Here is a 27853-nt window from a genome sequence, read left to right on the forward strand (position 1 = left end):
CTTCCACCCACTAGTGCAGGGGCACATGGTATTCTCCCATGCTATGACTGGCCGATTCCTTAAGGGATTGGATCGTCTCTTGCCGTATGTTAGGTCCCCAGTCCCGCAGTGGGACCTGAACTTGGTGCTGGCCCGGTTGATGGGTCCCCCCTTTGAGCCGTTAGCTACATGCTCCTGGTCGCACATCTTGTGGAAGGTAGCCTTCCTGGTGGCAATCATGTCTGCTAGACGGGTCTCGGAATTCATGGCCCTGATCTCCGAGCCCCCGTATACGATGTTCCATAAAGATAAGGTCCAGCTCTGTCCACATCTTTCATTCCTCCCAAAGGTGGTCTCTGCCTCCCACGTGGGTCAGGACATTTTTCCTGCCAGTCCTCTGCCCCAAGCCTCATGCATCCAGAGAGGAGCGCCGACCCCACATGCTGGATGTGGAATGGGCTCTGGCCTTTTACCTGGAATGTACTAAGCTGTTCAGGAAGTCTTTGCAGGTGTTCATAGCCTCAGCCGAAAGCATGAGGGGTCGGCCGATCTCCACTCAACGGCTCTCCAACTGGAGCACCTCATGCATCCGTACCTGTTATGACCTGGCAGGAATCCCTCCGCCGTTGATTGTGAGGGCACACTCGACTAGGGCACAAGCCTCGTCGGCTGCCTTTTTAGTCCATATCCCCCATTCAGGACATTTGCAGGGCTGACACATGGTCTTCAGTTCACATGTTCACCTCGCATTGTGCAGTCGTCTCCCAGACCATGGAAGATGTCGGATTTGGCAGGGCTGTGCTCTGTCCCGACAATTTGTGAACTCCTACCCACCTCCAACTGATATAGCTTGGAATCACCTATTGTGGAATACACATGAGCAATCACTTGAAGAAGAAAAGACAGTTACCTTTTCTGTAACTGGTGTTCTTCGAGATGTGTTGTTCATGTCTATTCCACATCCTGCCCTCCTTCCCCTCTGTCGGAGTTGTCTGACAAGAAGGAACTGAGGGTGGGGGGAGCGCCATGGAAGCGCCACTCTAGGGATCGCTAGGAGCACTCCCCTACGGGTACTGCTAGGGAAAAACTTCCTGCACCGGTACACGTGGCGAGCACGCACACCTGTTGTGGAATAGATGTGAGTAACATCTCGAAGAACACCAGTTACGGAAAAGGTAATTATCTTTTCACTTTGAATTTATGATTTTTTTTGGTGTTTTTTTTCCCTACCACTAAAAAGAGCCCCAAGACCTCAACTTTTTGGATAAGTAAGGTGTATGCACCAGAGAAATTTGCCTGATAAATCCACTGCACATTCCTCTCCCTTTGTGTAAGTCTTGTCACTGTGGAGTTTGCTTGTGTAGAGAACTCTGACCCCGCAAGAATAATTACTCTGGTAGCACACTAGAAACTTTAGTTGCTGATGGAAAAAGTGGGTCCAAAATGTAATATCCTAGAGTGGTAAGCATAGTTTAAAACAGTCTTCTATGCTTTCATGTTAAACATGAAAGCTAAGACTTTCAGGCTGCTGCTACTTTGGCCTCGCCACAGCACCCAAAAAAGTAAGAATCTACTCTAAAGTTAAGGAAGAAAAATACCCAAGCAATAACCAGAGTCCTTGGAGTGCCGTCAATTCTTGATCAGGTTGCACACCCCTATAGCTGGAAACCCTACCATCAAAAAAGAAAGATTTATCTTTTATTAAGGAAGAAAATTCAGACTAAAAATGTCCATCCACTAAATGAAGAAAATGGTGCCATCCTACTGTTAAAAACCCAATTGTCATATTAATCTTAGCTAGCTAAGATCTTTAGTAGTCTACAAAGAAGACTTAAGCAGAGAATAGGCACCCATTTAGTCACCTAAATAAATACCTGATTTTCAAAGGTTCTGAATTGAGATTAGTAGGAACTGCTAGGGTCTCTCAGTACTTTTGAAAACCAAGTCTTTTACTTAGGCATCTAAGTATAGATTTAAAAACTGGACTGTAGGCACCCATTCTTTTAAAACCTTGGTCTTCATTTTCCTATAGCATATAAGAAATCTCTACAAACTCTAGACAGTCCAGAGGAGAGATGCTCCTGTATGTCTCTTCCCAGTGAAGCTTGAAATTAAAATGTTTTCTTACCTTTGCTGATTTCCTGTCTTCATTTCATGTACATAAGAACAGCCATAGTGGGTCAGACCAAAAGTCCATCTAGCCCAGTATCCTGTCTTCCAACAGTGGCCAGTGCAAGGTGCTTCAGAGGGAATGAACAGAACAGGTAATCATCAAGTGATCTATCCCCTGTTGCCTATTCCCACATTAGCTTACTAGCATTTTAGGGGATTTTTAGAGTATTGACATGCTAGTTGATTAAAAAAAAGTGTGAAGTTTGGACGTACCAGCCTTGCTGTTGTCCCATTTATATCCAGTTTAACAATTCTTGGCTTGTTAAGATGCTGAGTTCTCGCCGGAACATAAGTAGTGTCTTTTGAATAATGAAGGTACTTCTGTATAATATAGGGTGCCTTTTGAAAACCTGAGGTTCTGAGCAGTGGAACAACAAAGTGAAGGTTCCATTACAGATTAATTATAAATGGAGACTCCTTGCACTACAGTACAACTGCTGCTCAAATACAGTGTCCACAAGTCTAGAAGGATGTTGATAAATTGGTGATGGTTCAGAGAAGAGTCTTGAGAATGATTAAAGGTTTGGAACACATGTCTTGTAGTGATAAGCTTAAAGAGCTCAATCTATTTAGCTTATCAAGAGAAGATTAAGGGATGGTTTGTTCACACTATTTAAGTACCTTTTTGGGGAGCAGAAATTTGATAATAGGGGCACTCTTCAATATAGCAGACAAAAGTGTAACAAGAACCAGTGGTTGAAAGAGTTAAAGCTAGACAAATTCAGACTAGAAATAAGATGCAAACTTTTAAGTGAGAATAATTAACCATTGGAACAACTTACCCAGGGTTGTGGTGGATTCTCCAACACTGGCAATTTTCAGATCAAGATTGGATGTTTTTCTAAAAGATATGCTCTAGTTCAGCCAGAGCTATTGGACTTAAAGGAAGAGCTGGTACTGAGATGTCCTGTGTTATATAGGAGGTCAGACTAGATGTTCAGAAAGGTCCCTTCTGGCCTTAAAAATCTATGAATGTGTGAAATAATGGATGTATATGTAACTGAAAGAATTGTACGGTTTCCTATAGTTAAGCCTTAGACCTAGAAGCAGGATTAAGTTTCTTATGGAGAGTCATCCTAACTTCATAGTGTCATTGAAGAGCATATGTCCTTCAGATAAAATTCGTAACCAACAAATGATCAAAATTGCTAACATATTTGCTTTAATGCTTTTTCATATTTGCAGATCTGTATTAACTGCACAAAATGTAAAGTAGGTGTTAAGGTTACACAGTTAAATATAAAAGCTAGGGAAAGCAAAAATTAAGATTCCTATAGTAATGTTAATTTGGCCACATTATGCATATTTAGTAATATGTTACATTTAGGTTCCTATCAAATTCACAGCCATGAAAAATGCTTTACGGATTGTGAAATCTGGTCTTTCATGTGCTTTTACCCTATAATACACACATTTCATGGGGGAGACTAGCGTTTCTCAAATTGAGGATCCTGGGAGTTGGCGGGGCGGGGGGTGTCGCAAGGTTATTTTAGGGGGTTGTGGTATTACCACCCTTACTTCTGCACTACCTTCAGAGCTGGGTGGCCGGGGAGTGGCGGCTGTTGACTGAGGGCCCAGCTCTCTAGGCAGCAGCACAGACGTTAGGGTGACAATACCATACCATGCCGTCCTTACTTCTGCGCTGTTGCTGGAGGCAGGTCTGCCTTCAGAGCTGGGCTCCCGGCCAGCAGCCACCGCTCTTCATCTTCCCAGCACTGCTGCCCACGGTAGCAGTGCAGAGGGCAGCAATACCACAACCTCCGCTACAATAACCTTGCAACCTCCCTGCAACTCTTTTTTGGGTCAGGATCCCTACAATTACAACTTGGTGAAATTTCAGATTTAAATAGCTGAAATCATGAAATTTACCATTTTAAAAATCCTATGATTATGGAACTAGCCAAAATGGACAATGAATTTGGTAGGGCCCTAGTTATATTCCTGCTTTCCTAGCTAAATGTGTACCTGAATTTTTGTATGTCTTACATTGTCTAGACCATAAAATATAAAGAATGTTCAATGTAGCAGAATTAACATTCAATGTGGGAACATTTACTCGGCTTCCTTAACTTACCCTTGGTGTTGCATTAGCCAACTAGTTTTTCTACTTATAGACTGACAATGCTGGAGATGTTCTAATTTTATTTATATATGGGATGGGGAGATTGCTTTTATGCTGCTTTAAAGTTAATATTTAAGCCCTGCTAAGAGTAAAACAAGTTTCTCTCACTATTTCCTTTCTGTCCACACAAGCAAGAATAAATCCTGTTGTAACATGACTTGGCCATAGAAACATTTAAGAATGATTATTTTTGTGGGGTAGGCAAGGTCTATTGTTCCAGTTAAGCTTTGAAGTGATTAGTTTGGTGGAGAGGGAATGCTAGCATTCTTTGCTGTTAGTATTGTTTGCTTGGAGACAACTTTCTTGCCGAACTGAATTAACAAAGTGTCAGCAGATCAGTTCACATTGTAATGATTGTACCAAAGCAGTGAAAAGACACCACTGATATTTAATATGAAAGCTTAGAATTTACATAATGTTTGATAATGCAATATAAATTACAGAGAGCTTATATTTTTTGGAATCTGCAGGTTTTTTTACTTTGTTACTACTTTTTTTTTTTTTTTTTAACTCCAGAACTGTCTGGGCCATTTTCTTCCATTACTTTCTGTATGGTTATGAGTTGTCATTGTGAATGTTTGCTTTGGTATTAATAGAGTAGTCCGTGTTAATTTCATTCCTCTCCCTTGTATGGTTCTGTGGGTAAAGTGGCTGCGTTCAACTTGGTGTGGTCTCCAGGCACCTGTCTGATTCCTAAATCAAAGTTTGGAGATAAAATATCTGCCCTGGAAATGTTTTTTAAAAAACTGTATGTCAGTGCTAAGATGTTGCTAACTGACCAGCATTTCTGGTGCCAGCACAAGGGTCAGTCCCTGAGGCAGTGTATAGATTGTGTGGCTTTCGCTTTCCACTGCACCCAAAGATCCAGAAAAGAGAGGATGCTGAAGCATCCATCATCTGCTATCAATGGAGAAGGCTATGAGGCAAATATTCCTGCATCTGCAGAGGAACCATTCTGAGCATGGAACCTCAGTGAGATCTGGCGGTGGCTCCAAAGTAGGGGCAGACTGGATCTTTGACCTAACAACCCCCAAGAACGCAATGAAGGGTAACTGGAGCTGGATGCTTCTCCGTTTTTGACACTTAAGAGTTTTTCGTTTTCACTATGACATTTCCTTTCGGTCCTATTTACAGAAGTCTTGCAGAGAGGGTTCTGGGGGCAAGTGTACAAAGATTAAGGGAGTAAGCCTGATGCTAATGGACATAGGATGGACGGTATTTCAATTGATGTTTCATGAAGAGGAAATTACCTCAAGTAAATGAGCTTGAAATGAAAGAAAACCAATATCTCTTCTATTTTAGAGGAGAAAGTAGTTCTGATTCCTTGATTAATATCTTTTTTCTGGACTGAGGCAAGATATTTCTGTATGTACTTCCTCCATTATTTTTTTAATATCCAGGGTGCTCATGAACACTAAATGCTCAAAGATTGAGTAACAGTAGTACCCATGATTTGTACTCATCAGTTCTGCTACTCAGGTCAGTAAGACATCCAGTTCTTCTTCTTATTTCTGAATGAGGAACTGAAATAGAATCAGATTCTGTATCTGGATCATTACACAAAACCTCAATAGTCCATAGAGATTCAAGGCTGGCCGTGCTGTCCTCAGGGCACCTTACTTCTTTCTGTAGTTCCTTGTTAGTATGGCTGCTGTAGAACTGAGCTGATAAGACTGCTTCTTGTAGCAACTGCCTCTGAACATGGAGTTGCTTTGCTCAGTTCAGAGTTGATGCATCTCCAACAACACTGTAGGATAGTTCTCTTCCTTTGTCCCTGCCCAGGCATGAATCCCCAAAATGTGATACATGTTTTCATAGTTACAAATTCACGATGCGCAGGGAGTCAGCCTGATAGGCAGCTGGCCTACTGGTCCAGCAGTGGTTCCATCATTCTTTCTGGCCTGATCATTCTAGACGGGGCCCTGGCTGAATCATCTGTAGAGGGCCTCAATCCCTCTTGAGGGCATCTTCCACTCCCCTTAAGGTTCTGTCACAGCACAGGTACAGGGGAGCGCAGTGGAAGGACCCAAGGCCCTAGAGGGGCATTACAATATCTGGACCACTCGCTGGTTCATCCCAAGTTATACTCCCACTGACTTGCTTCCTACTAAGCTGTGGCTCCTCTGGGGCACGGTCACAGCTCAGGGGTATCTGTTTGTCCCACTGACAGAGTAATGTTCCATTCTTCACAGACTGTTGTGGGTTTCTAGCTCCCAAAGCGGGAGGAGAGAGAATCAGGATCCCTGCTCCCAGAGTAGCTTTAGGAATGCTGCAACTGCTGCTCTCACAGCTCCAGGCATCGGTCTGACTTTCTGGTGCAACCTGGTGGACTTCCACCTTGCCCCTGGACCACCAGGGTCCTTCTAAACTATCCCTCCAACTGGAGCACGCCCTGCAGCTGCTGAGGGGTGAGGCCTACCTTGCCCAGTACTGCTCTGTGCCTTGCCCTGGTTTTAATGTGGGGTTTGTTAAACACCATCACATCATAATAGAACAAATAGAAGGCATAATATACATAGGGGAAGCTCATTAATAATGTTTCAGTGAACAAACAGCAGTGGACTCGTTTTACCTCTTATTTACCTCTTCAGTATAGGAATTTTGCCAGAGTAGTTATGCATACAAAAAAAATACATATTTGATCCTTCAGTTGCAGAATGTGGTGTTTTCCTTCAAATTAGTTAAGCAGAAAACTGACTGCTTTGGGCTTATCCACACTAAAATTAATGTATTTGTTATAATCCTCAACCCCTTGTGTGCCCATTGTGGTAGGGAATGTCTTTCAAACTGTTTGTAAAACAGCCAGCACAGTGGGTCCAAAATCCTAAAATGGGCCTCAGGGCGCAATCATAGTTTATTAATATATCTGTCACGGGAGGGACCCTGCTTCAGTACAGTTTTTTCCTCTGGTATGGTGAAAGCATGATTCTTGCATGTTAGACTTTATATGAATGAGAAAAAGTAGAATGATTAATTATCACTTGTATAATGGCTGTAAAACATATATCTGTTTTATGGGTTCTTATGGTTTGTTTAGTTAGTGTTTAGGGTTTGATAGTATAGTTCAGGAAAGTGTAGAGAAGAAGAGAGCTGCTTACCTATATCACAGCAGGGGAAAGTGAGGAATGAGGGTTTAGTTATGTGCCTACCACTAGCAAAGTAGTGAGCAATTCATAATTTTTGAAAATCTGTAACAAGAAATTCTTTGAGTGATGGTCCCTATGTATATTCCACTTGAGGTGCACAAGCATTCCATGCTCTGGAGATTGGAAGATTTTTTTGATAGCAGTGATTTTTTTTTATTGCAGCGATAGCAGGGCCTGCATCTACGCCCCCAATCCCCTGGTGCTCTGAACCAAGGGCATAAGGGGTGAGGTGGGCCAACTGCCCTCTATTTTCTTTCTACCGCCCATGGTCTGAGATTGAACCCCTACAGCAGGGGTGAGCAAACTTTTTGACCCGAGGGCCACATCGGGGTTGCAAAACTGTATTGAGTGCCGGGTAGAGAAGGCCTCCCCAAACAGCCTGGCCCCTGCCCCCTATCCGGCCCCTCCCACTTCCCACCCCCTGACTGCCCCCCTTAGAACTCCCAACGCATCCAACCCCCCCTGCTCCTTGTCCCCTGACCGCCCCCTCCCAGGACCCCTGCTCCTAACTGCCCCCGGGACTCCACCCCCTATCCAAACACCCCCACTCCCTGTCCCCTGACTGCCCCGACCCCTGTCCACACCCCAGCCCCTGGGACTCCCACCCCCTATCCAACTGACTTCTGCTCCTCGTCCCCTGACTTCCCTCTCCTGGGACCCCCCCCCACCACTAACTGCCCCCGGGATCCCAACCCCCGCTGCTCCCTGTCCCCGACTGCCCACACCCCCGCCCCCAACAGACCCCCCGGGACTCCCACCCCCCTGTCCAACCCTCCCTGTTCCCTGATGTCCCCGACTCCTATCCACACGCCTGCCTCCTGACACGCCCCCCGGGACTCCCACTCCCAACCCTCCCTGTCCCCTGACTGCCCCCCCAGAACCTCCACCCCATCCAACTGCCCTCTGCTCCCTGACTGTCCCCTAGGACTCCCTGCCCCCTTACCATGCTCCTGAGAGCAGCAGGAGCACGCCGCCCAGCCAGAGCCAGCTGCGCTCCCTGCACTGCCCGGTAGGAGTGGTGGGCCAGAGTGCTGCCCACACGGGGCCGGCGGCGAGCCTCCCCGGCCGGGAGCTCAGGAGCCGGGTAGGACGGTCCTGCGGGCCTGATGTGGCCCATAGCCCATAGTTTGCCCACCTCTGCCCTACAGTGTTCGCAGCTTTGCTAGCATTCCTGCTTTAAATTAAAGTTTTTTTCTGTAGATATACCTTTTTCTTGGTAGCTAGTTTTAGTGATAGGGTTAGTAGGCATTTGGGGGCTCCCCCTGGCCCCGTTTGAGGTACTTAGTATGCCTGAGATCCTTGTTTTCAAGTGCTGCATTGCCTGCCCTCAGTCCTTCCTGGTTAGTGACTTCCAGAATGCTTGTTTGTATTGCTTTGGGGAGTCCCACATCCCTTCCAAGTGCAATATTTGTCATTCCTTTCCCCTCCAAATCTGGCAATCTCAAGAGCTCTCACACAGAAGATTTGTGACTGAATGCTTGATAACATCCCAGTCCTATCCTAGGGCATCGGTCCTGGAATCTCAGGACTTGTAGTCCTCCAGCAAGCTTGAGACCAGGACAGAGACTCCACCGATGGTACTGAGATGCAAGATTAGCCCCATGAGAGGCTCCAGAAATCCTTTTGATGGGATCCTTGAGAGCTGTAAACCGGTTCTCCTGTCACTCAGGCTCCATTTGGTGGCTACTTAACCTGTTTCTTTCAGGTGTGGCATCAGATCATGTCGGACAGATGGTTCTAGAGACTAACACCGGCAAATGCTAAACAATAAAATTTCTGTCAATTCGTACCTCAAAACCCCCTTTTCCATCCTTCTTCATGGATTCCTCTCACAAGAGGACTCTTAGCTGGAGCTGGGAGTCTACCTCTTGACTATGTGCTATAGAACTGGTCCATCCACAGCACGAGGGAAGGGCTGCTATTCAAGATACTTCCTCATACCCAAGAAGCAGGGAGGCTGGAGACCCATTCTGGATCGAAAACAACTGAATATCTTCATCTGCTGATCAAGATTCAGAATGGTCAGCCTGGCCTCTATAATCCCCTCTCTAAACAAAGATAACTGATTTGCAACTCTAGATTTGAAGAATGCCTATTTCTACATAGATGTTCACCCAGCACACAAGAGGTTGCTTTGCTTTATGGTGAGCCTAGATCACTACCAGTACAGAAAGCTTTCATTCCCTCTCTTGATCGCCCAAGGGTTTTCATGAAGGCACAATCTGCGGTGGCACCATATCTGCGTCACCAAGGCACCCCAGTATTTCCCTACCTCAACAACTGGCTGCTCATAAATCAGTTATACTGGGAAGGAGGTACAGTTGGTGGCTCTATCCCTACTTATCTTCCTTCAATCCTCATAGCTCTAAGGAAACCTAGAAATGTCCACTTTAGTTTCTGTGCAAACTATAGACTTTTACTGGAGCAATTTTTGGATTTGATAACAGCCAAAGCATACTTACCCCAGGACGGATTGCAAGCAAGCTCTGAGGGACCACATCGCGCAGCTATGGCTGAGCCCTCAGACAACAGTGCAGTCCTGCCTGCTCCTCCTAGGCCATATGGTGTCCTTTGTGATATCCTTCACAAGATTCCATCTGTGGAATCATCAGGTGTGGTTGCAAACAGTTTATGCTCTGAGTAGAGACAAGCTGGGCAAGCGAGCTTCAGTTCCTCACAGTGTTTTCAAGATCTTTGGCCTGGTGGGAAAAGAGAAGCTGTGTGTGTAATGGTTACCTTTGTTCACCTCCACCCATGAAGAAATTAATTGCAGATGCCTCCCTATTGGGCTATGGAGTGCATCTGGATGAACAGGTGGCTCAAGGTTCTTGGACTTGGCAAGATTCAAGCTTCATATGTGTCTCCTCCAACTGCAAGCACTCAAAGCCTACAGAAGGCTTCTGCCTTTCATCCATGCCCTACATATTCAGTATGTTGGGCAATATGACTACAGTATAGTACATGAACAAACATGAAGGAGAGCAGTCCACCACTCTTTGCATGAAGGTGATCAAGCTCTTGAATTGGTATATCTGACACCAGATCACTCTCTTGGCAGTGCACCTTCCAGGAGTAATGAACACTTTGGCAGACAGCCTCAGCAGGCAGTTCCAGAGACCAGGAGTGAAAATTTCACAGCTCAGTGATACAGAACATTTTCTGACAGTGGGGATTCCTGTTGTGGGTCATCTTTTTGTACCAAGAAAACTAGAAATGCCCAGTCTAGTGTTCCCAGGCAGCTCAGGGTTACAATTCCTGAGAGGAGGCATTCCCAGTAAAATGATCAGAGCCACTAATGTATGCTTTGCCACCCATTCCCCTCTTACCTCAAGCTGGAGGAAAATCAAGCAGGAAAAAAACATTGGCTAATCCTTGTGGCACCCTGGTGGCTGAGGCAGTTTTGCTTCACCAGCATCCTTCAGATGGCTTCCTCTCCAGCTGTTTCTGAACCAGCTGATTTAGAAGAAAGGCAACACCACCCATCCAAATCCAGCATCCCTCAGTCTAAGCCTGGTATTTGGATGGATGATGAGCTTAGAAAGGTCAAGTTCAGAGGCAGAACAATCCATTCTCAGTAATAGCAGGGAAGTCTCTGTGATGAAATGGAAGAAACTTTCTATCTGATGTCTGCATCCTCAGATACCTCCAAAGGGCTCAGAGATCCGTACCATTCTGGACTACTTCCTTTTACATTAAAAATGTCTGATTTATTGCTCAGCTCACTGAAAGTGCATTTGGCAATGATTAAAGCCTTCCATTCTGTAGTGGAAATCTGTTTTGGTCTTTATCTACGGTGAGGTTTTCAAAAGGCCTTGATAGAACCTTTCCTCCTAGTACTGAAACCTATACTGATTTGAGTCTTCAGTCTCTCCTTGTCAGCACTCATTAATCCTCCTTTTGAACCTGTAGTTTCCTGCTCCCTTCATCTGTCTTTTGAAGGTGTCCTTTCTGACCACAGTCACCTCCGTCAGAAGAGTAGGTGACTTTGGATTCCTTATGGCACACTCTCTCTACACAGTCTTCCAGAAGTATAACGTTTCTTTGATGTTACACCCTAAGTTCATTCCAAAAGTTTCCTTCAAATTCCACTTTAAATTAGGTCATATACCTTCCTGTTTTCTACCCAAAACCTCACACCACCAGAAAAGACAGGAAGCTCCATTCTTTAGATGTCTGTTGAGCCTTGGCTTTCTACCTGCAAGACACAATCCTTCAGGAGATCTCTGAGACTGTTTCCTTCACTGAATAGATGAAAGGAGAAGTAATTTCCTCACAGACACTTTACAAATGGATTTCAGGTTGCATCCTGCTTTGCTATGAGTTAATGGTGACACCTCCCCCACAAAGTAAGAGAGCCCACTTGACCAGAATCCAGGCTATCTTAGTAGCTTTTTCTTAAGGATGTTTCCTTTCGGTAGAGCAGCAACATGTGGTTGTGTATGTATCTTTTTGCAAGATATTATGCCCTGATAAAAGCTTTTTCAGCAGATGCGTCCTGCAATCTGTAGTACATCAGGGTCCTCACACCCTCCTCCTCAATGAGTAGTGCTTTTGAGTCCTCTGTTGACCTATCCATAGGGACCATCACTCGAAGAAGAAATTCATATTACTTACCTTACAGTAACTGGAGTTATTTAAGATGTGTGATTCCTATATGTATTCCACTACCTGTTGTCCTTCTCCTCTATTTTGGATCCTTTCCTAAAGTGATTGGTGGTGGTGTAGGAGCTGGAGAGGTGGCCTGTCCATGCTGACCCCTTTAGCCTTGTGTTCAGAGTGCGCAGACACAGACCAATGGACACTACTAATGAAAAATCTTCTGGTCTCAGCCATATCCAATGCAGGTGCACCTCAAGTGGACTACATATAGGGACCACACAAAGAACTCAAGTTATTGTAAGGTAAAATGATGAGAATGTGTCTCACGCATAACAATGAACTATTTCACTTCATGGACAAATTTGATTTTTATTATAGTTTCAGAATCTAGTTGGTTCTGTGAAGGCAGAGTTCAAATTGAGTTGGAAATGCCTTGCTAAAATGATTTAATTGATGTAATGAGAGGAGAGTCCTTCCTACTCTTCTGTTATATAATAATTATTATATATTAACTGAGCATCCAAAAGTGTGCTAGGTGCCATGTGGAGTAATTTTTTTTAAGTCTCTCCCATAGTCTAAGCAGAAACATGGTGGGATGTGGCAAGGCAAAACAAAAGACATAGGGAGAATGGGGGATTGCAAAGGGTACAAGTGACTTGATTTTTAAAAAGTGTTTTGTGCCTGATGCTGCCAATGACACTATTGGGAGATGCTGGGTGGTCAGCATTTTTGAAAATCATGCCACAAGTGTGGTGTGGTCATTCCGTGTTTTCTAACAGCAAAATACGAGCATTGTCAACTAAAAACTGTCCCTGGTCAATGGTAACCAAGCTTTTTACAGACTGTGTTCCAAATGAATATATTACGGGTTGGAGATTTGGACTCTGATCTTCAGGAGCTGTTGAGAGTTGTGATTCCTTTTGCATCAGTTGAGATGTTATTTGTGGGAAAATAATGTTTGTTTCTCTATCAGGCTCTTCATGTTGCTCTTTTTTTCAGTACAAAACACTTAAAATAACAGCTCTTTGTTCACTTCATTTCTACCTTCTCCTTTCCTCCCAAAAAGGTAATAATGCTAAAAGAAAAGCACTTTGACAATCTTATTGAATATAAAATAAGTAAAGTAAACATAAACTAGTAATACTGCAAGAATTAACTTAATTACTAACAAAGCATTACCAAGGGGAAGTTGTATACCTGAGTCTGCAAAGAACCCTTATTCAAGAATTATTTGTGGGATATATATAATGATATATCTGTACTTTGTGCTACAATATTTTATCCTCATCATTTTTTTCTGGAAAACTTTCAGGTTATATAATTGTCTTTTTCCTACTCTTTTCAGAGTAATTCTACAGTCCAGTGTTCAGAAAAGTAAAACGTCTGAACCTAGCATTTCTGGCAGTACAGACATTAATAAAAGAACTACCAGGTCTGCTGCAAGAAAAAGCAGTTTAAAAAGGTGAGAGTTACTCTTTTGAGCTGGCATGTCCATTACTGGTGATGGACTTTGTCTGAGGGAATATTTGCCTCCTAGTGACAAGGAATTAATTAGAATATTTTAAAATGTATCCTGTAATGAGACTGTCTGAAGCGTTGAATCTCTTGTGTCATACAATTCTGAGTGAATTCTGGAAACTGGGAGACTTGTATTGTGGTTATTATGTATGATTTAAGGATTACTGAATTTAGGAGTTTGCTGACTTTATAGTTCCCATCACAATATCTACAGGTATTATGAAGAAACCTCTCCAGAAACAAAGGATTCAGAATTTAAAGTAGATGGTCTGCTCTACGAACTCATGGGGAATTAAAAACTTGGATGGTTTAGAACAAGAGTGTGAGTGCCTTCTTGTGTGTAAGCACATGGGTACAAAGTATATTTACTTCTGGTAGCTACCACATGAGTTCTTGTGTCCATCCATGTCTAAAGCCAGTATGCAGACCTAGACCCTCTCAAGTTGTGCTGGAAATGAGCATGAGGTTCTAGCTCAGATCTGTAGGTTACACAACCATTAATTAGCGGAATTCAAAGCCATCAGTCTGGTTTTTTCCTAGTGCTGTCCTCTTTCACATTCACAGATATCAGTACACTGTGGAAGAGAGATACCAAATGTATATTTATCTTTTTTGGGAGTGAAACTGCCAAGAGGGCTTGCAACTTTCAGTTTGAAAACAAAAGATCTAAGCAAATTAAATCCAAATCACATATAATCTGTGGTTTATATGTCAACAGCAGTTTCAAATAGTTTTTGATTCGTGAAGGTGACAATTTTTTGTCTTGTGCTTGTGAATATCTTTTAATTCGTCTATCAGTAAATGTTGAAGAGAAGAGCCTTGTTTTGTTGAGAGGAGTGAATCATTAGACTTGCAACTAGGATTTATGAGTTGGTGTTTATATGCCATAAATACAAACTTTGTATGTGGTATTGTTCCATAGAATTTCCTTTTCTCTTCTCTCCCTTCTGCCCTCATCCTTAAAGGGATATGCAAACTATTTTTAAAATAACAAACCAAATTAATCCTCTGATGGTTGTAAAAGATGGAAACACTGTATCAAATAACCTGCAGGACACTTCTAATGTAACATTGAGAGAATTTTCAGGGTATTATATACCATTTGATTCATATTAACAAATAGTTAAAAGCTAAAAACAACTTTTTTTAACCTTACCTTAAATGCTAGTTTTATGAAACACTATATTTAGTTTTTGTATAATTGTTTGGTTTGATTAGGTCTCCTTGACTGCATTGTTTTTATCAGTACTGAATTCTGTCCATGCTGACCTCTTTGGTTCTGGCTACTTCTTATATTCTTCATGCCTCTTCTGTTTTTGAGCCTCTTAGCTCTGTAGCTATTTGTCCATTCAGTGACATACCTCTTCAGTTCCTGGAAAGCATCCTTATGAGTAGATCCTCCCTCCTAGAGAACAGCAGGCATTCCCCACTTCTTTCTTTTTATTTGTCACAATGAAAAAGACCTTCTGATAAATTATTCTATGAAGAAGTGCTGCCACTTTGGAGATATCTTTTACAAACCTGACAAGTTGCCTTCTGACTCTGAGGAAAGACTCAGAGTGCTCTTACAGATGAGGGTTTCCTCAGTTAATAAGAGCACTAGCTTTGTAGAGTATTTGTAATTTGGCTTTCTGACACTGCTTCTGAAACTTCTGCCCCAGATTTTTCACTTTAAACAGTATCAGATCATGTTTCTGATACTTAATGTTGAGACCATACTGCTTCAATCAGTTAATGACTAGATCCTGCCATTCAAGATATCTCAAAGCAAAATAGTGCCGTCCGGTAGTGTCGCAATTCTGGAGCTCTTAGGCATTTTTCCATCAAAAAAGGTTGCTTGGTTGTAGTTCATATACGCATCATGTGATTAAATGTATGCCCTCTCATGGGCATTATAAAGAATATCCTCCCTGCGATATAGATGTGTTTTTATTGACCTGTAGCCTCTGGAGAAATCTTATATGGTGCTTGTCTATCACAGAATGAGATGGCTTTTGCAGCTCTCCATTTGGTAAAGGATATGCACATCAATGGGTGACATCAAGGAGCTTCCATTAGTGTATTCAAAACAAAACAAAAACTGGCTTTCCCATCCTTTTTGCCTGAAGTTTATTCAACTTTGTCTTTAAAAAAAAAAAAGTGGGTCACCCAAACTGACTGCATTATTCCAATTAAAGCCTAATAAATGGAGAGTAGAGGAGAACAATTCTGACTTCTATTAATACTGTAGTATTGCTGTTAATCTAACTTAACATGTCTTTTGTGACACATATTATTTAATCCTACGTAAACTTTATCATCCAATATAAACCCTTTGATTCTTTGGACATCACTGCCTAGCCAGTATTCTTTTATTTGGTGTCTGTATATTTTAATAGCTTTCCTATATGGCTACTGTTTCAGTTTTTTTCATTGAATCTCATTTTATTTATAGGTATTGCACTGATTTCTTCAGCTTTCACAGTTTTGCTGTAGCTGAATCACAGTCTATGATCAAAAATTCATTCTTAGCATTATATCCTCAGATTTGAGTCCTTCCTCATCCTTCAGATTGTGAAGAAAGTGTTAAGTAGTTGGTCCAGAATGACTCATCTCCCAGTAAAACATTTTATAATTACAATATTTATTTCAAGTTTTCTGATGAGATTTATGAAGGTATCTCATGATTGTTCAATCAAACCAATGTGTACAATATTCGTGCCTTTTCCTTCAGGTGACACTATATGTCTACCAGTGTCAATGCCTGGTTGTCCAGAAGGAGAGGGGGTATTACTACATTAACATGGCACTTTGTTTGTAGTGTGGATGGGAGAATGTAATGGGACTGCATGGGATTCATGTAACAGCCTAGGGTCATGATCTGCTCTGTGACCTTAGGTTAACTGACTTGGCCAATTGGCACCTCACTTTCCCCATCACTGTTGTAGATTGGTCCATAAGTGATAGATCAGAGTTCACATTTTACAGTGTGCATTTATCAGATCATTTTATGGTGAAATTTTATCCTCTTCTCTCTCTCTTCCTTCCAAAATGCAGACACTCCTTAAATTCTTATTGTTAATCTGTTTAATTGGACGGACCATTTACAGTAGAGGCAACATTTAATAATTATCCCATCTTGAAACAAAAAAACTGAAATAATCCTAATACTGAGCACTTAAACTGCTTTTCCTCTTTTGAACTCAAAGTGCTTTACAGAGGTGGATACAGCATGTGTTAGTATCACCACTTTACAGAAGGCACACAGCAAGGCAGTGACTGAGCCGGGAAAAGGACCCCCATCTCCCAACCGCCGCCTCCCCCACCTTGTGACCTATCCAGTAGATGCTTGAGAAATTCCAACACCAACGGCATGAAGTAAAGAAACTAACAGAACCCTCTTCCCTTCAAAATGGACAGAAATTAAGCTATTGTCCCACTCATTACACTGTTAACATTCCATGTATTTAACAAGTTCTTGAGCTCCTTTGTTGTTAGCAATTTAGAAGAGAGGAAATAGTGTGTGTATTGTGAGGATTTGGGGGGTTAAATGGAATTGGACTATAGGAATCATTATGCCAAGGAATAATTGTGGCCCTGTTAGCAGGAAAGGGGAAACATATGCAACAATTAATTTATAGGTCTCTTAGCTTTTTTTCTCACTGGAGAAGTCATAAAAACTAACAGAGGGGTACTCTTAACCCAATATGCTTTCACCATTGAAGGGAGCCATTAAGCAACATTCTCCTCCCGTGTTGAGATGGAAATGGCATGCAGCACACCAGAGCTTTCAGTTTGTGATCTAATTCTAGCTTTAAAAAAATTAATATTTCTTTTCCATTCTTTTCTACTTTTCCCACAGTCTGATACCTCAGAAGGAGAAAAGGAAAAGGAATGCTTTACAGCAAATTCGCTTAATGAAATTATGGTACTTTGAATCCTCTGCTTTTTCTTTACAAAGGCTTTTTTCCTACTCTTTGTAATCAGAACAGTAGTCTGTGCTTTCTTTACAATTGATAAAGTATTCCCTATAAAAGTATCAAGTCTTCAAAAATTTTTCTTTGTAGTATTATGCTTAACTTAGTTTACACTGGCAGAAATGTTTGAAAGATTTTGCGCTTGCTTTGTTTTTTGAATTTCAAATCGGATGGTTTTTATTCCTCATAAATCTGTGTTTTATCATTTTAGTGGTCACTCCATACCAAGGACCAGGACAGTGCTGCGTTAAGTAAAAAGAAGTGACTGAAGAGGATGCTGAAGGGGGAAAAAAGGAATATTGCTATGGAACTTAATTTCTTTGAAAGGAAAGACATTTTCACTGCAAAATGCAGCTAAGATTTAGCAGAAAAACTCCTCCTAATTCGCAGAAGAAAACGACCTGTTCAAGAAGCTTGACACAGTTCAGCTTTCTAATTCTAAAAATGTTCTCAAATGTTAAAAAAAAAAAAACTTGTAAATTTAGACTCAGGTGTAAATATCTAAACTCTCTATTATAAAGAGGGTTTACTAGTGGGTATGATGCATGTGTGTAATTGTGATGGCAATCACTTAGATGCTGGCCACCATAAGAAGTGAAGATGTGGTGGGAGCTTTTAAATATTTAGTTCACTGTTGTCTGTCCAAGCTGGTCTCAGTCTCCAATACAGAGCAAAGCTTGGGAAGGCAAGATTTTATTCTCATAACATTGTACTTTCTTGTTGATTTGGATAGCCTTCCTTATTTTATATGGATTTTTTTATGAAGCTGTAATGTTAAATATCCAAACTAATTACTGTACACCAAAGAGTGCTTTATTTCAAAGGGTTTTTTTAAACAATTTAACTAAAAGCTGTTAATTGTTTTATTAGTAATAGCTTTTAGTTGCTCAAAAACATTGATTTTCCTACCAGAGTTTATCATTTTAAAGCAGCACCATCAACTTAGTTTTCAGATAGCAGTGTAACCTTTTACCTACTTGTGCTAGAGGTAATACCTAAGGTTCTCAACCCTAAAGTTTATGCATCAGACCATGCTTTATGGTCATTGTCATGGTTTCCCTTGTTTAATCATTTTCTTCCATACTGTGGGGCGGTAGTGGGGAAGAGGGACACTTCAAAAAAATAAGGAATTGTGATTATAAAACTACTGAAATTGGCAGTGGGAAACAGGTGTAGTCAGTCATTCTTTTAAAAATGGTTATTTCAAGGTTTCAGTGCTCCTTTAAACATCCCGGTACTTTTGGTTTAAAAAAAAAAAAATAGTCCTGGATACCTAATTATCTGTTAAATGTGATTGTAATTTTTTAAAGGTGACCCAGGATTTGAAATTTTATTTATTTCCTTTTCAATATCCTCTTCTAAATCAGAAAAGTTTTTCCTCCAGATTTATCCTATTATATTTGAAGTTTATTTTCCCCCTAGTATCTTTGTTTGCCAGCATCATATTTGACATGTGCACATGCCTCAGAATAGATCTGCTACTGCATAGCCAACAGTAAAAAGAGGTTTGTTTTCTTGAGTTCTGTATAAATACAGTCTGGGGAGGAAGGTTGAAATGTTACTCAACAGACTTTTTTGTCCTGAAGGAAGAAGACCGGTTGTCTTGCAGTGGGAGGGAATGTTCCTACTAAATTTAAACAGTGCTAGGCAAGGTTCAACACCTAGGTCTAATTTACATCCCCTGTTAAAGCATTAAAAAATCGTAATGGTAATTGAAGGGTGTTGCCTAGATAGTGTAAGTAACAATATGTTGACTTGACTAGCTTTCGATGCTAAAGGGAGAAGAGTAATAGTCCAGGATATGGTTACTTATTAAGTTAATGGAAGCACCTCCCAAGTTGTTCTGAAACTTTTAATTATACAAACTTGAATGTAAAGAATATAGAAGAAAAGGTTCTTCCAGTATAGAATCAAAACCTTGAACAGGTATTTAATATCTTTTCTTTTTTTTATAAGAAGAAACCCCTTTGAGTCCTCTGACTTTGCTCCTTTGCTTTGTACAGCTTAGAGACTCTTGTCTCCAGGGAAATAGTAATCTTTGTGTTTATATAGCCTTTCAAAACAATTGGGAGTGAGGGGCTGAGCCACATCATTCTGGGGACAAGAGCCTTGCTAACTTTGTGAGGGGAGGAGGGACAAAATGAGTCAATGGGTTTTTTTAAAAACAATTCCCTCTCTGCTAATACAGCCCCTTTGTTTTTTTTTATTTGGAGTAGAGGAGCACTCTTTACTCTGATCAAGAATTAGAGTCCCTGTGGTGCTAGACTGGTGCGTCCAACTTCCACCAGTGACCTTGAAGAGAGAATGTGCAGTTAATGATGAATTGAAAATGTGCTCCCGGAACCATCCGTATGGATTTTTTTTAAAAAAACCAAAGTGTGTGTGTGTCATCCCAGGCCCTGTGATGGCTGCCTCCCCCATACCTCTCACTTTTGCAGCTGCAGTTCTTGGGTGAGCCTGGAATGCTCTGAGCACCTGCCTGCTGTGTTGCAGAGGAGAGTGTAGCTCTGGCTGCTCAACAGCCTTACTTCCTTGCTGAGTTGTTGGAGCCAAGGAGAGTAGGATAGGAAATTAACTGACACTGACTCTGCCTCAATGCAGGGGAGCACCTAGTAAAGGGTGACTCCCCTCTGCTCCATCCTTTCCAGCAGCTGCCCAGGGCAGTCCAAGAGAGCAGGGAGATAAAGACAGAGAGACAACACTCAATTAAAACTCATGATTCTCTACCCCAATCCTGGTCAGAGCCAGCCTGGCAGTTGCTCTTAACTTGTGCCAGCTAACAGTCCCAATGGGACCGTCTGCCTGTTGAGGATAGCCCAAGCATAACACACTCTACTCTCTCACCCTTCCCTGCTCCCCCTCCTGGGCACCTCTGCCCTGCTAAACTGGCTCCATGCACTCCAGTTGGGTAGAATCCCCAGCAGGGACATTGTGAGGGATTCCACTCCTTTTATTACCTGAGTGATTTCCCCCCCTCCATTTGTAACAAATTTATTAGGCTCATCTTCATTATTAATATACAAATAGGAATGGCATTGATCCAGTGTGTGCATGGTCAAGAGACTGATGGTTTGTGAAAATGGTTAGAGAAATTTTACTTGTGCATCCAACAACCAAGACTTACAATGCAAGGCAAGAGATTTTGCCTCCAGTGTAACAACTGGTGCTCCTTGACCTTTTTCAAAAATAAAATGTTTGCCTCTAAAGCTGAAAGGTTTGGACATCACAGTGCTAGGTGCTGTACAGGTAACTATTTTTTTAAAAAATGTCCTGACCCTGGGGATGTCACAGTTACGTTTTTTACAAGCCTAAACAGCTGAATGAGGGGAAGGTAGGGTGGTTGGGAGGATTAGTTTAAAAAAACACAAGAAGGCTTTTGGACAGTAAGTAATAGTTTTAACTTCCCAGCTGCCTACCCAGTTCTTTGCTTTTTAGGTATTTTCATCTTGTGTATATGTTTGTGTTTTTACCTCAGCGCTAGAGTGAAACTGAGGAGATGTCTGTTGTTGGCAAATATTGAACTGATTTGTTCAGTTAAAGTCTGCCTCAAAATAATTTAATGGCTATAAGTTGCTTATACATATGCACAGTTTGAGTTGTTTGAACTGTCCGTTGAACCTGAAAAGAATCAGACTAGGGTTTGTTTGTTTGTTTTTTAAGAATCACCCCAACATATGAAGTTTTAACAAACTTTGAAATTACATTTTTAAAAACCAGATGAACTCTTGGACTTTCAATTTTGTATAATTGTTTTAAACATCAAGTACTGATTTTAATTGAAAAACAAAGCCTGTCACAAATGTCTATTACATATAGTGAAAGTCTCTAAACAAAGTTTCACAGTTTTGTTAGGTATGAAGATTCTGGGCTACCATTTTTCACCTCTGTACGTCTTACAGTTGCGGAGAAACACAGAAATGTTACTGCCATTCTTACTTGAATATTCAAATCAGCATTGCTGTATAGTGACCAGCATTACCTCCTCATATCCTATGTAATTTTAACATTTAGCTCGTACTTTCAATCTGACATTTGCCTTGCGTTTGCACCATATGTACCAAAGTTGTCTACATGCAATTCTGAAAGCCAGGGGAGAAAGCACTTCTTTTCTAAAGACTTGTGAAAGCGTGCCAAATGGAATGTACATGTAAAACACTGCTGGAGACCTTGAACTTGTGTGTGCTGAGAAGCTAGTTATCCCTGCTGTGATGCATTTATAATTCTGCGTGGGTGGCCTATCATTTTTTCCCCATCCGCCCTTTTATACTGAGATAATATAGTGAATATGCTACTTAAAATACATAGTAACTATCTCGGGTCAAGTTGCTGCTTTTCAGCAAAGTGTCAGTAATTTATATTAAAGTTACTCCCAGATCTTGACCTGTTGTTCTGACTGTAAATAGGAAATTGCTGCAGATGTGCTGCTGTTTTTAAAGACTGGACAAAAACTATTAAGCTAGGATTTGTATCAAATGTGACGCACATTCTAAGTGGAAGAAAAATCAACAATTATGTTCATCAGATTATTCTGCAGGTTTATATTCCTGGTTTGCAGACTTTCATTTGCCTTGGGTACAGAGTCTGGAAAGCTCTTTAAACCTTACTGAATACTCAATACTGCTCACCCTGATTTTTTTTAACTTGTATATTTCTAATCCTATTTTTTTAAATCCGATTGAATGACAGAATGGGAGTTTTATTTTGCTGAAGGTATTTTTAAGATAAAGCCTCATAATGTCTTGTAAACTTAGTTTGATATGCATTTGTCATTTGGAAATCTTGCATATTGTAACTTGTTTTATACAAAATATTGAATAGTAATAATTGTAAATACGAATTGTGTACCAATAAAACTATTAACCTGGTGTTTGTTATGCCCAACAACCTCGACAATCAGATTGGTCAGAGTCTGCATTGATGTGGGTGGCTTCCAGCAGTAGATCAACAAATGGTAACATTTTTGTGACTATTCCCTGAAATGCATAATATATTAATCATGCCTACCTGACCAACATAATCAAAGGGCAAAATTGTAAGGGATAACTTTTCATTTACTAAAATAACTCCTAATTCTCATGAATAATTCTTGCCTTGGTAAATATGTTCACTCTGTGAAGACACTTACCTCTAGCAAGATTAGAGGAGTGAAATTCAGGAAGCCAGGGTTATTTTTTTTTTTTGACTCCGCTACTGACTTTGCTTTGAGCAAATCACTTAACCTTCTTGTGCATCTTTCCCCACCTGTAAAGTGGGGATAGTACCTACCTTTGTATAGTGCTGCAAGATGGAAGAATAAAAGATAAAAATATCAAGTGAAAAGTGTATAGTATCAAGTTTTATTGAAATGTTCATAATATAATACACATTGCAAAAAAGGGTCCATTGCAAACTCTTAAACTTCAAAATTTCACAAACTCTAAAATTCTGTATAAACTCAACAATGGCCAAGCTGGGCTAGCCTAAAGTCAACCTTTTTGCCATTGGTGGTTGCCTCTGTCAAACAACAAAAACACACTAGGCTCAGCTAATCAGCAAACTTTTAAAACTCTAACACAGCCTCATCCTTCTTCCCAAAAGCACAAATAAACCTTCCTCCCATCCTCCCGATATGTTTCCCATGCATATATCATCATCCTGTTGGTCTTGGACAGCAAAATGCTAATCTTCACTTCTCATCCTTTTCTGCTTTGAAATTGGTTAAAGATAATTATACTTTTACAAATAAAAAAGGTTTTTCATGACCCGAATAAGCTGCATGCTGGAGAATGAATGAGTCTCACGGTCACTGTTCCCTCTAAGTTGCGCACGTGCGTGTGCACATGCAGATCTTAAGCCCCACGCACATGGCGAAACATTGCGTGCTCAAAAATCTGCACAGAAGAAAATTTTTGCGCACATGGCCTGTCAAAAATTAGAGGGTACATTGCTCACGGTAATAGATATATCACTGTGTGTAATTGTTCTGAGCCTGCGTGTCAATCAGTGACAACGTATCATGGCAAAGACCAACAGTCAGAGCAGAAACACTTTTTAAAAAAAAATTATACATAGTCCAGATCTCCAGGGAGGAAATGACAATGACTGGCATCCCAAGGGAGAATGTGATGTCCTGTCACAATAATTTACTCTCTGTTAAGAGTTTGGCACTATGCTGTGTTGTTTTTAAAAAAGCAGGGGGGTTATCTCAGGCCCAATGGGATAAAATGTTAATGAAACCGGTGCTCACTTTAGAACACTAAGTATGGGTTTGGGGTTTTGTCAAGTTGTTGCTGGCTTACTTCCACTGTAACCATGACCATTGATCTTTTAAACCTTTTACTGAAGATGCAGGAAAAAGGAAACAGTTAATGCATTTGAAACAAAATATTAAGTAAGGCTTTCATGTTAACATTACCCTTTATTCCCTTCAGCTGTGAAGAGTTTTTAATAAGAAAAATCCCTGTTTGACCGTCTTAAAGCTGGTATTAATTGTACTTTTTGGGGGGAAAGTAGTGAGATGAAATGGCCTAGAGCTGTTGAGGTGCAGTTTTCTTTCCTTGAAGACAAACCAAGAAACACAAAAGAGAACAGAAAAGAGTAGAAAAAATACAGCTCCTGCCTTTGGCACTGACTGTACCTTGCAACCTTGCTGCTGGAGAGAGGTGGACACAGCCCACTCTTAACCACTGTGATCAGTCAAATTTATATCAGCACTGAGCTGTTTATGGCATAGGTCTTAGCTGCCTCACGGGTCAAACTCACAGCAGTGTCACTCAATGAGGTGGGAGAGAGAGAGGAGAGAAGAAACTAAGTGGGGAAGGAAAAGGGTACACAAGGGAGGTCGTGGCAGCACATCTCCCATTCCAGATGTTCAGCAGTCAGCCAAGGAAGATGATGACAGCACTGATTCCCTCTCTTTGATAGAGTAAGGCCAGCATGCGTTTCAGGATCAGGATGATAAGGATCCAATAGTGGTGGTGTGTCCCCCATGAGGTGGCAGACGAGATGGAGAAACTTGCTCCTTTCAGTCCAGCTGTTCCCACTGTGACCCCCCTCATAAACAATGTCCAAGAAGGGGTGACAACAACATCACCTTAACCCATCAATCGTAAACGTTTCCTCCCATTTCTACAATCTTTTAGCTCTTTATGGCACCCCAGCAGCACTCCAGTCAGCTGGTGACTTCACCAACAGCCTTGAATATTCTTTATCACCAGTTTTTGAACCTAAACAATTCAGTTTGTACCAGTATATTTGCCTCTGACATTTTCTAACTTTTAAGAACAGTTGCGTAGCAGGCTGAGTTGGATTTTTGTTACTTTGGTCATATGGGAGTAGAGGCCTCTGCACCACCTCTGGAATAAAGATTTTGTTTTGCCTATAGTTTCTATTTGTCAATATTGCAAAGTCTCCACACTTGATGGTCTGTGCAGGAAATGGAACAGAATTTTTAAAATAGCAAAGGTGGTGTGGATTATCTTTCAGAGGCTTTAGAAAACCTGTGGTGTTGATAGAAAAGTGTTTTCCTGATTCCACATGGTAAGTAGTATATCCTGAAGCACAAGGATGGAGAAGACTTATTTTTTCTCTAGTAGATGCAGGTGGAATCAAATCCCATACTGGTACATTCCACAGATTAACTGCACATGCTAGAAAAAGTTTTTCTGTTTTTAAATGACCAGTTTGTCCCTTGGTTTGGTTTTGTTCTTTCCTGAGTCACCAAGCATTGGATGCTGTCAGACAAAGGATGCTGTACTACCTGAACTATTCAATTTAGTAGTGCGTATGCAGATTGTGAAAAGAGGACAGTGGTTGCTTAAGAAAACATGTCAAAACCCGAAGCCTTGTGTTAATGCCCTTCACCTGTCATAGAGGCGAGGCTACAGTCACTGGAATTTAAATGAAAGGAAAACAGTATAAGGAATTAACTACCCTATATGTTTGTAGGGTAGTGGGGAATTGGGTGCTTTTTCTCCACCCTCATGGCAACACTTACCGTTCTACTTTGTCACTGTGACTGGATTCTGGTAACTATTGAAAAGCTTCAGCCACTGCAAGAAGTTTTCCTTTAGGGTGAATTATTCATATAATGGAGCATTTAGGATTGTTGCTAGGATGGTCTTCCTGCTCAATGGAAACTTGTCCTTGAAAATAAACTTCTACTACCTCCTACTGGTAGACCTTCAAAGGGAAAAGGAACAGAAGATGTGTGGGACCAGCTGTTATTTTTTTCATGGCTATGGCTGCCATATTCAAAAGCATTGGTCATGTCAGGGAAAACCACCACCTTTGTCATACAGCTCCCTCCAACCTAAGGCTTTGTGAAGAGCTGGTAAATGAGATTCCTGTAAATTGTCACTCCAGTTCCTACTCAGAAGCACTGACCAGACATGCAAAGCATGAGGCATACACACTGAAACACAAGCAAGAGGTCTCATTTTAATTAACTGGTACTGTCTGTTGTGGGGCACAGCTGCCCAACACCGCCTGATCATTCCATGCCACAGTTTCCACCTCCCCAGGGTTTTGTCATGCCTGGCATTCACATTGTTTAGGCCTCAAGCTGGGTCCCACTGAGTTTAATCTTCTTTTGGGGTTAAGACATTCACACAAAAGTTCCAAGGAAACAAAAGGTTGTGCTGAGTCTTTCATTTTAAAATGCATCAGAAGCGAGTTCCAGGCTATCTCTACAAGTTGTACTTAAAACTCCAGGTTCCAGTTGTGTGTGTGTGTGTGTCACAGAACACATTCACTAAAGCAAAATGACTATTTCTATTTCTAAAGCTAACCATACCATGCTTGTCCAGCTCCTGTTCAGACGAAAGGAACCAAGTCTTTTGAGGAAAAATGGTTTTCAGCATCACACAACCATGCTATTTGTAAAATAGGTTCTTCCTGTCTGTGAATATAAATTCTGACTCTTTTTCTCCATCCCTTTACCCTCCCTGTATCTGTGACACTCTGCTAAATTTAGATAATGTTCTGGAGGGAGGAAAATGGCAGGTGATTAGAAAGCTGTGGAACAAGCTTTCCTGCTACAACATGCATCAGAACACTCAAGGTTTGTCTTAAAATAGAAGTCTAAATACAATGCTCTACCCAGAACTCGATGTAAATAAGGCAGTCAGATCAGATCAAACTGGAGTAAGGCTGAAGCACCATCTCTGTGGATTTTGCACACAAGCTTCTATGGTCTACAACAATTGCAATCAATCAACTGTTCTCCAATCACTAGCAGTTTTGGAAAAGGCAATTTACATTGCCATTTAACAGCTCATCTCCCTTTCTGCTGCTCAGGCTGAAAGTGCAGATGCTGGGTTCCTTTTCCTGTCTTGCTCACAGAGACAGGATCTGTCCTGCTTCTTTAGCCTGCAATACTTCCCTAACCAAGGGGAAGTCTTGGTTTGTGAAAGCCTGGCCTTGAAAAGCCCAGAAGGGTGGGAGTGTCTGTCTTGACCAGACCACAGAAAGCTCTATGAACTACCTATTTATTACAGCAGCAGCTATGGGGAAAACTGGAGGAAGAGAGACACTCTAGACTAAGTGAGCAAATCCTGGGTGGTGGTTTCTCTTCTATTCCATACAGACTCAAACCACCCTTCCCACCATGCACTACTTACTGAAAAGTACTCAGAGAAAGTATTAAGTGCTGAGACTAACATATACCTGTCAGCTACAGTTCATTCTCTCATCCTCTCCCCAGCAGCAGAATTGTGCATGCTTTGTAGTATTTTGGTAGGGTTTATGTACATATACTGTCAGCTGTAAATTTATATTTGAGAAGGCAAGGTCAAAGAATGGAGCATCGGTGTAGTCATGAAATGAGCCAAAGAATTAAATGATGGCTAAGTCAAGAGGGTTGGATTTTGTAGTTTCTGGACCCTTTGCCACTGTTCATAAACAGGAAAAATAAATATATATAATAATTTTGAAAGACTAAATCAATGCTGGCAGCAGGCAGGACTCTAGAAACAAATAACTGTTCTCCAGTATCAGAACTGTGGAAGTGGGAGTTAAATGAATTAATCATTAATTTTTCAGGGCTATGATTCCATTGCACCTTTAGAAAAATAATTTTAGACCTAATGCAAAATTGTTCAAAGATAGCAAAAAAAAATTTCAAATTACATTCATAGCCCTTTGGGTTCTGGTTACATGAGCTTGCATGCGCTAAGCAGATTCCAACGTAATTAGAAGTTTGATGGTAGACCTCAAAGAAAAACTCAGCTGCTATAAGGAAAGTGAGGTTGAATCTGCCATGCACCCATACTGAATCCATTCCCAACATGGAGCAGTGCTGCTGTCAGAAGAGATGAAAATTCAAGGTCTCAGCTGGGAGTCCTCATTAGCATGCCCACTGTAATTTCTGTAACAGTTTTTAT

General features: G+C 41.2%; 1 protein-coding gene across 4 annotated transcripts in view; it reads left to right on the plus strand.

Annotated features, from left to right (window-relative positions):
• Positions 1 to 22385, plus strand: part of CDC14B (cell division cycle 14B) — an 82985-nt gene extending 60600 nt beyond the window's left edge. For 2 of the 4 annotated variants that reach the window (XM_073344942.2, XM_073344943.2), the window contains 3 exons: positions 13364 to 13480; positions 17378 to 17443; positions 17704 to 22385. In XM_073344942.2, coding sequence (XP_073201043.1) covers positions 13364 to 13480; positions 17378 to 17443; positions 17704 to 17743 — 223 coding nt within the window. In that variant the 3' untranslated portion in view covers positions 17744 to 22385. The remainder of the gene's footprint in view (positions 1 to 13363; positions 13481 to 17377; positions 17444 to 17703) is intronic. The other 2 variants (XM_073344946.2, XM_073344945.2) reach the window with 2 other exon arrangements.
• Positions 22386 to 27853: the final 5468 nt, after the last annotated feature.

This window comes from Lepidochelys kempii, chromosome 5 (genome assembly GCF_965140285.1).
Source record: "Lepidochelys kempii isolate rLepKem1 chromosome 5, rLepKem1.hap1, whole genome shotgun sequence".
Classification (NCBI taxonomy): domain Eukaryota; kingdom Metazoa; phylum Chordata; order Testudines; family Cheloniidae; genus Lepidochelys; species Lepidochelys kempii.